We start from the raw sequence: 11,193 nt of genomic DNA on the forward strand, positions 1-11,193 counted from the left end.
TGCAAGATCATCAAGTGTGTCTGACTCATCAGAGGAAAATTAAATTACATTCAATATGGTTTCAGTGTTGAGTTTATATTATCTTTCTTTTATTCTTGGAAATGGATAATATGTGCACAGTCTCTATGGTAACTCCCTATAAGCCAGAATATGTGATTAACCTCATTTTCCAACCATGCCAGATAATAGAGAATTTATTGTTTCAGATTCATCACAACTGTCCTTTACGCAAATTCAGCTTTTGCTCCTTCCCTGTTTTTGAAGGTTTATTTTAGCCCAAGTACACACATACATAAATATTTTGGTCATTTGGATCGAACTGAATTCTCAATGTTAAAATGAGATATTCGATGAGGTATCACAATACTTGATAACCAGGTATATCCTTGGATAATGCTGCCTGTTATTTATTAATTAACCCTCTCTAAAAGGGCATGCATCTTCACATATTCATACTAGCTGTACTGAATTTATCATTCATAAATAATGTGGCTAGCTACATTATTTTGTGTTTATTCTTCAGACTTGACAGCAGAAATATTCAGGCATAATAGGGCTGAAAGTTTATGTAGGCTTCTAAGTAAGACTCAAGAACATGCAAAGCTTTCCTTCAGAGCTGCATAGAAACTTGTTTGGGTCTTTTAAACAAGTCAGTCCACGAGGTATAGCGAACCTCGTAACAGCGAGGTCTATGAACTCGTAGCAGTTGTGTAACGGGAGGCTGCCACAGTTATTTATCAATTACACAGTCATCTTTTCTTTTTGGTAGAATGCTTCATAGGACTCCAGACTGGCACCTTAAATTAGACAGTAAAAAAATGTTTAATCATTTGCAGATGATAAAATCGAGATATGGATAAGAGACCTAAATTAGGTCAAAACTGAGATTAGGTTATTTACCAATCTTGATATCAAGTCAGGGATAGATAATGTGGTCATTGACCTCGAAGGATTTCTGATTCAGGTTATGGGCAAGGTGATTGAACAGATAGTGGAAAGGGAAACTGGAGCAGGCCCAGGAGACGGGACACCTGCTAGAAAGGGGGGATTTCATTTTGTACCGTGTTCCTTCTACTTTTCAGATCAGAGAGACAATATAGACAGACTTTTAAAATTATCACATAATATAAAAATATAAGGCAAATTAATTTTGATCTTTGCTAACATATCTGTTGTTTCATAAACTTTTTTAAAATAAATTTATTTATTTATTTTTAATTTTGGCTGTGTTGGGTCTTCGTTGCTGTGCGTGGGCTTCCTCTAGTTGCAGCAAGCGGGGACTGCTCTTCGTTGTGGCGCACGGGCTTCTCATTGCAATGGCTTCTCGTTGTGGAGCATGGGCTCTAGGCGCGTGGGCTTCAGTAGTTGTGGAACATGGGCTCAGTAGTTGTGGCTGTGGGCTCTAGAGCACAGGCTCAGTAGTTGTGGCGCACGGGCTTAGTTGCTCCGCGGCATGTAGGATCTTCCCGGACCAGGGCTCGAACCCGTGTCCCCTGCATTGGCAGGAGGATTCTTAACCACTGCGCCACCAGGGAAGCCCTCATAAACTTTTTAATTTTGGAATGATTTTCAAGCTACAGAAAAGTTACAAAGATAATACAGGGTTCCCAGAGATTCCCCCACCCCATTTCTCCCATCGTTAACATCGTACAGTCCCTTAGTTTGTCACAACTAAGAAACCAACATTGGTGCTTTACTATCAACCAGACTTCAGATTTTTTTTTTTTTTCAGATTTCACTAGTTTTTCCCCCAATGTGCTTCTTCTGCTCCAAGATTCTGTCTAGGACACAATAATTGGCATAACTCTTTAGTCTCTTCTGCTCCAGGCAGTTTCTTAGACCGTTCTTGCTTCCCATGACCTTGACAGTCTTGAGGAGCACTAGCCGTGTCTTCTGTAGAGTGCCCCCCATCCCACAGTATAGTCAGGCTGCCTGCATCTGTACTTAATCTGTTATCTTTGTAGCTCAGTGAATACGTGTTACCATTAATAGGAAGAAGAATTTTTGCCTCTATAGGCAGTCCCCTGACTTATTACAATTCATTGCTAGAAATCACATTCTAAAGTAATTCTTAAAAGTAAGTTTGCCTTGCCCGAAGAATCATTGTTGTGATTAGAGGTTACGTTTTTGACCAAAGATGTAACATCAAAAATATGATACAGATTTGACTGATGTACTTCAAAGATAAGTTTTGTAATGATTTAAATTAAGAAAGTCAAATTCCAAGGCATAGAATTTTAGGTCCTAAAAGGAATGTTGAGAGATAGTAGTCTAGCCTGGTTATTCCCGAACCAAGTTGCACGTTACACTCCCCTGTGAGGCTTTTGCAATACAGATCCCAGGGCCCTGCTTCTGGGAGTTTGGAAGCTGGTGGACGTATGTATTATGGTGGAGCAGGAAAAAAACATTGGGCATCCCAGCTTTAAATACTTAAAGAACCTACATTTTAGGATTCATTATTTCTAGTATTTCTGTTGTGGAGAGAGTGGGGGGGACGTTTTAAAGGGGGAACAGTTTCTCCTAATTCCCCCTGAGGGGTCTGTGCAAAAGAAAATGTGAAAGGGGACAGTCCAGAGTGTTGGGCTTTGTGCCTCTAGATTTTCACACTTCCTTAAACTGCCGAGGAGGATGGTGTGGAGAAGTGAGAGATTAGTGCTGATTAGAAAATGATATCCGAATGGGACAGAGAAACGGTAAACCTTGAAAAGATAAAAACCACCTGGAAACTGTGCTCATTTTGCGATTTCATGTGAAGTATTGACTGGAGGATCCCAAATATTCCATTTTCTAAAAAATAATTTATTCTTTAATTTGTAGTGTATTATGTGGTCTTTTAGGGGGTAGATCTGCCTCTTCATTATTCTTTTTTTAATCCCAACATCAGTATCAATTGATTTTTCCTGAGTGGGAGGCCTCGTCAATGAGGAATTTATATAAGGAATAATAGGGGCAAGTACCCAAACATTTTCTAGGAAGATTTTAATTGGCTATACAAAAATTTTCCTTGTTCATTATACTAAACATAACACTTAATCCAGGGTGCTTGGGTCTCCCTCAAGACAGGAAGTAGGTTGTGTTTAATCTTTTGCAAATTAACAAGTATAAAAGTAGAGTTAAGTCTTCTAATTATAGATATTTAGTAACTAATCATTTTAGCTTTTATCTAAAGTATTTTTCCATTTGTCTTCCCTTGGGTAATAGTGAGAACCAGCTTCATGGTAAAATTCCATAAATAAAAAATTAGGTTTCAATGAAAGTTAATATCAGTTGAAGAGACTGTTTCGGGGGGATCAAGATAATGATTTCCTGTTGACAAGAAGTGTCGAGCAGCCAAGGATATTTCAGAGCCATTGACTTTTTAAAAAAATTCAGCGAGTATATGCTAAAAGTGATAGATATAGTATCTCTCTGATGGATTTTGGTTCTAGAGATTTGGACTTCTTCAGTTTAAAGCTGTGGTAGGCTTGCTTTCAGCTTTATAAAAGTAGGGAAAAGAACCTAAAATAAATGAATTTCTCCTTTCTTCTTTATATTCCACGTATATTCTACATTGATTTTAATTAAAATTAGATCTTGAAATTTAAAATTGTGGTGATGTTTCCAATTTCTTTGTGTCCTTCCTTCCTTCTTTGAGCAAAATAATGGCCTGGTTCCTTAGTAAAAGTAGTCATAGGGTCCACATCAGCATTTTTGTAGAAAAAATTTTGTAGAAAATTCAAGGTTTGGGTAATGTCAATTTTGCTGATAATTGAGAAGTTCCAAAAAGATATTACTATTTCTTATTTTTAAATGAATACATACTAATTCAAAAGAAGTGTTTTGTGTTCCACGTAACTAAACTAATGTCATTTGTTTTCAACTCTGGCATGGATTCTGTGGCTTTATACAAATCCCTCAGCCTTTCTTTGCTTTTGAGTCTTCAAGCAAGTAGGAACATAATGAGTTGATAATCATCAACCTTACTCATAGAATTACTCTACAGGATATCCAAGAATGTCAAATTACTTTAAAATGGTTGCACAAATAATAAATAATTGTGTACTCCCCCAAATCACTTATTTATTAATTTGCAAGTTATTACCTTTGCTTTCTTGAAGGATAGAGTTTGTGCAATAGCCAATTTACATAATTTTCTATTTAAATGCCTGTCGTTAATGGTAGTAAAAATAGAAAAAAATTAATGCTAATAATTTAGAGAATTACAGTTTTTGTAAATCTTTTTTCTACATAATTCAGTTTACGCAAAATAATCTTTCCACCAGTCCACTAATAGCTTAATTATTCTAAATAGTTTGATGACTTTATAAAGGTCCTTTCTTTGAAGGATTATAGGACTTCTGTTTGAAGTCAACCCCGACTTTTCCTGTCTAATTGCCTTTAGCAGCCTGCTTTCACCAAAGATAGAAGCGTTTCCATTTTCTTACTGCATTGTCTGCTCAACTATAGCAAAGTCAGTTGTGGGCATTTTTCTAATATGCCTGAAGCAGCGCTCTTATGAGTTACCTCCCTTCAATCTTTAAATGGAATACATACTTCAAATATGCCCATCATAAGTATATTAACACTCACAGTCTTACTTGTAGCCACAAGTTTGGTCAACCGCAAAATCAGTCATGTGTGCGCACATTGGAGACTCTGGGGATGTGGAATCTCCACGTATTTTTTTGTTGAGCACCTTGTTGCACACACTGTACTTGTATGTAACTCATCTGAGTTTCAGTTGAAGTTGTGAGGAGCACATGTACATTGTTCAAACTTAACAAACTTATTTGGGACGCTCACTGCAGATACTTTTAAATCCCTAAACCAGTGTAATACACACAGTTGCTCATACTTCTCCTCCAGATTTCTTACTCATTTGTGTAGCACTTTCTGAACTAACCATTTCTCTTCAAACCTAACCAAGGCCATTGCTGTTTAGAAAGTTGTAGCAAGAGAGGAAAAAAAACCCCGAAGGCTAGAGAAGAAATGACAGAGTGTAGATTGACTTTGATCCGTGGTTTTAAAACTGTGTTCCACAGAAGGGTCAGGTGGATTGGCCAGTGAGAGAGTGGGGTCCAGCTACTTCATTCACAGATTGATTTTGAATTTGGTTATCCTGATCTAGGGCTTTTGAAAGGCTTTCTTTGTCCTCTTTGGTATCTTTATTTTGTCAAAATGTATTGATTTAATCCATTAATAGGCCAGGTAGAGCTAGAGATGATAGGAAATGAGGACGTGTGTGTGTGTGTGTGCGTGTGTGCATGCGTGTGCACGCAAGGTGTGCCGTATTCATTTCTAATGTAGAATAGACCCAAAGTAGTTGTACCTGAGAAGTTAAAAGAAAACTCATATCCCCCTCCCAAATGTCCGTGAAATTGCATTTTGACTTTGGTAGTAAAGATGTTTGTTTACCCGTCTTTAAATCTGTAACTTAATTTCCTTTCTGTGGTTTGTAAATTAATCTTTTTACTTTCGTGATCAAAAGCACTATAAATACATTGTGTGAAATACTGAAAGAATAAACAAACCAAGGAAAATACTCTCGGAGACCACACAAGGATAAGTAGGGCTGATAGGGAATAGCAAAAAAAGAATGTAATTATTGAGATGAATTATTAAGTAACTTCCTCAAATTGAATTAGAATTGACTTTATTTCCTTAACCATATATTTTAAAAGGAACTGAAACTTTAAAAAAATTCACTTGAAGTCATTAACATTCCAGTGGATTAGTTTAAGTTTGAACAGTATTTAGTATATACTGTTTTCGAGTTTAGATCACTGTATTTGGAGCATAATATTTGCCTGGCTGAAATGATTCAGATCAACGCTTTTCAAACTTTGTTTCTTGGAGGTTTCTTACCAATGCCTTAGGGTCCAGCATGTGAGGCAAAGGAAACAAAGCAGGCGGGATTCCTGGCTCCCTTGTTTCAACCCGGGCAACCTCACATTTATCTCTTTTGTACATCAAGAGTTCTGCTTAGGATTTCAATTAAAAGGAATTCCATTGCTGAAGAGAAACAAAAAACCTTGAAAATCCCTGGCTTGGATCAAGCCCTACTCTGTTGCAAGGGACTGACTCCTAGAATTTCTTCCACACAGAATCTAAATTGTACATTTTTGTAAACTAATTTTCATATCAAAATCTGAAAATGCATGGGTGAATATGAGTGTTGATAAACATGTGTATTATGTGAATCTTTGTAAGTATCTTCATTTTTGCGTGTATTCATCCAAACATAATTTATTGCATGCTTACTGCTAGGGATACTAAACAAAATAGGAACGTTCTTACTGTTAAGGCACTTCGGGGCAGTTAAACATTATGTGAGGAGAAATACAATGACCGCTTGTGTATGGAAGCCTGCTCAGTGGTAACCTAGTTGGGGGAAGGGGTGCTTAGAGAGTGAGGGGGCATAGAAGAGGTGGTACTTGAGATGTTACTTTTTAAATTAAAAATAATAAGTTAAATATTTTAATTAACATTCCTGTGGGATATTTTTAAATTATAGGAGTAATATGAGTCCACTGTAACAAATTTTGGGTTGAGTTTGGAAGGATAAATGGGAGCTGGCTGGGGGCAAGAGATGATAGTGGCCATGGTGGCGGTGATTCTGTTTCAGGAAGTTCAGGGAGGGCTCCACGTAGGAACCAGATACATTGATGGCCTTCCAGATCACACTAAGAAACTTAATTTGCAGTAGGTATAAGGAAATAATGAAATGTGTTCATTTGAATGACATAATCAGATTTGTGTCTCAGAAGATCATCTGACAGCAATGTGCACAGTGGATTATAAGGGAGCAAGAATGGGAATGAGGAGATAATTCAGATCAGTAGCCGAGATCCAAATGAGAGATGATGGCTTCAACCAAGGTAGCAGTGGAGATGGGGAAGACGCCAACAGAGCCAAGGGAGATTGAGGAGAGTCATGAAGGGTTCCCAAGGGATTCATTGTAGAAACTGAACGAGAGGGAAGAGTCAATGATGACTTCCATACTTTGACTGGTGCAGTTGGGTGGATAGCCAGTGTCATTCCCTGGGATTTGGATGGAGGAGCACAGGTTTGGCACAGTGAATGAAGATGGTAATATATGTTGTTCTGTGAGTGTGTATATGTGTTCTAGACCTGGATCTGAAAGTGTACAGGTTACAGACACAAGCCCTGGAGTCCTATGTTCTCATCTTTATCCACCACTTCCTGGCTACGTAGCCTTGGACTTCCAAGCCTACTTCCTCATCTGTAAATTGAGAAAAATAATACCTACCTCCTATGTTGTTGTGAGGTAGAGTATAACATGTAGTAGAAACTCCATGAACATTATCACATATTGTTATTATTCATCTTCCTCAGACCTCAGTTTCCTCATCCATAAACTTATGAGAGGTGGGGGGATGTGTTTGTGCTGGATCAGATGATTTCTGGGGTCTTTCCAGCTATAAAGCTTTTCATGCTCATGTGTCTGCTCTCTGTTAACATGTGTGTGGACAAATACAGTTTTACTAAAAGATGTTAATCATTTCTAGGAACTTGCCACATCAGACTCAGATTCCCCAACAGCAGACTACAGGTGAGTACGAAAAGTAATAAGTTCATGTTTATGAACGAAGCTAATAGATCAAAAGATAACTATACGACTAGATAATTTATGAAGCTTTAGCTTCACCAAGTGAGGCCAAACAGTTGTGTCATTCCTTAATCAGAGTTAGAACCTCTGAATAATAGCTTAGATCATTGCGTAGATTGGCATAAGAGTGATAAACACAGGGTAAATGATCTTACAGCAAACGCATCCATGGAGGTCCTGTCTAATTAAGGAAGACTGAATAAAATCCCCTTCCTTCAGTGAAGCTCCCTATTCTTCCCCTTGGTATGAAAAATTCTTAGCTTGGATGCTTCCAGGATTTGTCTCAGTAAGTGAGCAGCTTGAAACTGACTCTTACAAAAGGAAACCATTGTGACTAATCACTGAGGCTTCAGGGGGATAAATGAGAAATGGTCGGTCTGGTTTTAATGCCGTTTAAAAAGCTCTTATAACATGACCAGTGACAACAAGATGGCGGGCAATTCTCCCTGGACTATTCTATTTCCCTAAGACTTGCTTTCTTTAAGTTTATTTCTTTCAAGTGTCCCTAAAAAATTTCCACAGCCAATTATTTCATTCATCTCTGTACCAAGTAGATAACTTATTCATGATTGTTTTCTAATTAGTGGTTGATTCCTAGTTCTAATTGCTGAGCAACCAGTAGTGCCTTTGTAGCTCTTTTGGAAAAGCCAGAGAAGTTTTAAAAATGTAAGTTGGATGTGGAGTTCTGAGTATGAATAGTGGTATTGTGGTAGGGAAGCTATTAAGTAAGTCTCATAAAAACTTTAGGCACATATAGAAAATTATTGCTTGTTTTCATTCAAAAAATTATCTTCTCTATTACTGCTTTCGGGAATTTAAGGAGATTTTCGTTTGACAACTTTTCAAAGATTTGAGGCAAGTATAATGAAGTTGTTCATCAGATTTTAATTATGAAATAACGTTTATAAGAATTTCCCCCACAATTCTGATTGCTTGTTTTAATTAAATGCTAACATGTTTCAACAAGACTGTTCAGTATATTAATGCAGTGGTGCTACTGTGTGAGCATTCAGGAGATTAATGAAGGAACAAACTGCTGTAATTGTGTGTTGTCTAAAGAGCAAAGAAATAAATGAATCCCTACTACCACTAATTTCATGACTTTTTTTTAAAGACGTATAATCTTAAAAGAATATTTCTTCAATGGAAATGCTAGAACTTCTTCCTCATTAACCTCCTAGACTTCCATCTCTCCTAAGATGTCATACCTCTGATTCTTAATTATTTCAGACAAGGAGTGAAGGAAGACAATATCTAGAAAAATAGTGAATAGTTCTTTCGAATACTTAAAAAATCTAGATTTGACTTCTCCCCCCCTCCCATTGGGAGAAATAAGGAAACCTAAGTAGATGATGTTAGGGAGATTTACCTAATAGTTGTATAAATTTTTAGCAAGTAGACTTGTTAGCTTGCTACGTTTTAGTAATAGGCACCGTTTCCAAATACAAAGATAATTTATGCCTGAGCAAATGTTATAAGAGCCAAAGAATTTCCCTAGGGGGATTTTAGGTTGTTCAACATAATTTTCTAAGTTATTTTTCTAAGACAGGTTTTGGGGAACAAGCATTTTGCTTGAGTTAGGAAAGCTTTCATCTCCTTTTTAGTTAACACTTATAGCCTATTGCCTTCTTGTTTTCTTATATTTTTCTGTAATTTTCTGTATTATTGCCTAAAGTACACCATACCTTCTTGGTTGTTTTCTTCTTGTTCTTGTTTTTGATGAGTCCCCAAAGTACCTAAGTGCTAAAGGGAGAGAGACCAGCCTGGCATCTTTTATAATTATGATATTAGATTTTTGTGTTTCTGCCTCTGATAAATGTAACACCAAATAGTCGTACCTCCTGAAGAGAAGAGCTAAATGGGCAAGTTACATTCCTTATTCCCAGTTCTGTTCATGTGAATGAAAACATGAAGTTTGTTTCTCAATTTAGAAGTTATTCCATTCTGTCTGCACATGCATGGATTCAGTGCTGTGTATGTATTTTCCTGTGCACAACAGCTTTGCTGTCCCTCTATCCTGGTTATCCTGGTATCGCAAAGGGGCAACAACATTAGTGCAGGATTTTCATAATTTGTTTTTTCCAGCTACCTCAAAGCACTATGCTAACGTCACAGTTTTCTTTATGAAGGTAATTTAAGCACAGTGTTTGTCCCATGGATATCAAGTCATTTTGTTTGCAGCTTGCTGTATGGAATTTGTCAAGGGAGGGTATATTTTGAAGTTTGTTTTCTTTAGTTAGTTGTTTTCTTTTAAAAGATCATCAGAAGTTTAAGAAATGAACTAGCTGCTGGGGTTGTAATCCTGGACTTAAGCACTGGCTGAGATAATAGAGCAGTTAAGAGCTGACAATAGCACTACCGTTTGGACCAGGCCCAAGCCATTAGTTTTGATGCCCCTTCAGGTTTTCTCATTTTCTCTGCCCTTCCAAACCACATGATATTTTCTAAAGAGCCACGATTAAAAGGTACAGTCATACGTCCTGCAGTCAAACTCATTCTTTTTGTTTATTGTGGGAGGAATTTTCAGGCCGTGCCTTTTGAGAAATACAGAACATTGTAGCTTTGACCCAAGAAGCAGATGACTAATTTAGAATTTCCTTTTTTTTGAAAACCAAATGCAGAGAAATAATGCAACATAATTATTTTAAATTATGTTAAGAAGATAGAACATTACGCCTTGCAGTAATTCGTTTTGCTCCAAATCTAAAAGTGTCCATGCTTAACTCATGCCCATATTCATTCTTACACATTGCAGGTAAATGGTATCCCTGAAGAAAGAAAACTAACCGAAGCAATGAATTTGTAATCAGACAATATAGCACTTATATCTTATTTTTGCTCTCTTCCAATAATGCATGAGCTTTTCTGACATATGGTATGCATGTTGACAGTATCAAGTATATATCAAATAATACAAAATAACATTCATTTTACTAATGTATTTTTTTTGGTACTTAAAGCATTTTTGACAATTTGTAAAACATTGATGACTTTATATTTGTTACAATGAAAAGTGATCTTTAAAATAAATATTATTAATGAAGCCTGAAGTCTGGCAAAATTTACTTCAGAAAGTATTTGATTGCCTCCTGTGTAGTAGGAATCTTTCATTGCTAGGAACAGGTTCGCGTGTTGATTCTTTATTTAATGAGATTTTTATTAAGCACTTCCTATAATGTATAAAATGTCTACGCTTCTGTGTTCCAAGTGAGCTACCCATTTACTTAATACTTTTATCCTTGTGGCCTGTAAAGCTTGTTCTTTTATATACCACTCGTTGGAGTTGTTTTAGGGTAAACGTGGCCCTTTGGACTGTGATGATCTGATGATCCCCAGTTCATGAAGGGCAGCCCAGACTGCATACTTAACCTGACTCTATAATCAGATCTTTGGTTTTAGAAGCACGCCAGGAGTTGTTACTCAAAAAGAGAATAGTTACCTGCTGATGGTGACATGAATTAGCTCCAAAACCCCAGGCTTCCCTGTGGTAACACTACTTTCAAGGCTTAGCAGAGTTTCCTTATACCATGTTGGTATATACATGCTTCATGCATCTTGGACACCACTGGATCAATGTGGTCATC

At 37.0% G+C, this 11,193-nt stretch overlaps 1 protein-coding gene across 3 annotated transcripts in view; it reads left to right on the forward strand.

Moving 5' to 3' along the window:
- SGCE (sarcoglycan epsilon) overlaps positions 1-10,529 on the forward strand; it is a 66,983-nt gene extending 56,454 nt beyond the window's left edge. For all 3 annotated transcript variants that reach the window (XM_082846791.1, XM_082846789.1, XM_082846790.1), the window contains 2 exons: positions 7,509-7,552; positions 10,365-10,529. In XM_082846791.1, coding sequence (XP_082702917.1) covers positions 7,509-7,552; positions 10,365-10,381 — 61 coding nt within the window. In that variant the 3' untranslated portion in view covers positions 10,382-10,529. The remainder of the gene's footprint in view (positions 1-7,508; positions 7,553-10,364) is intronic.
- The last annotated feature ends 664 nt before the right edge of the window (positions 10,530-11,193 follow it).

Source organism: Leucopleurus acutus (genome assembly GCF_964270905.1).
Source record: "Leucopleurus acutus genome assembly, chromosome: 9".
NCBI classification, from domain to species: Eukaryota; Metazoa; Chordata; class Mammalia; order Artiodactyla; family Delphinidae; genus Leucopleurus; species Leucopleurus acutus.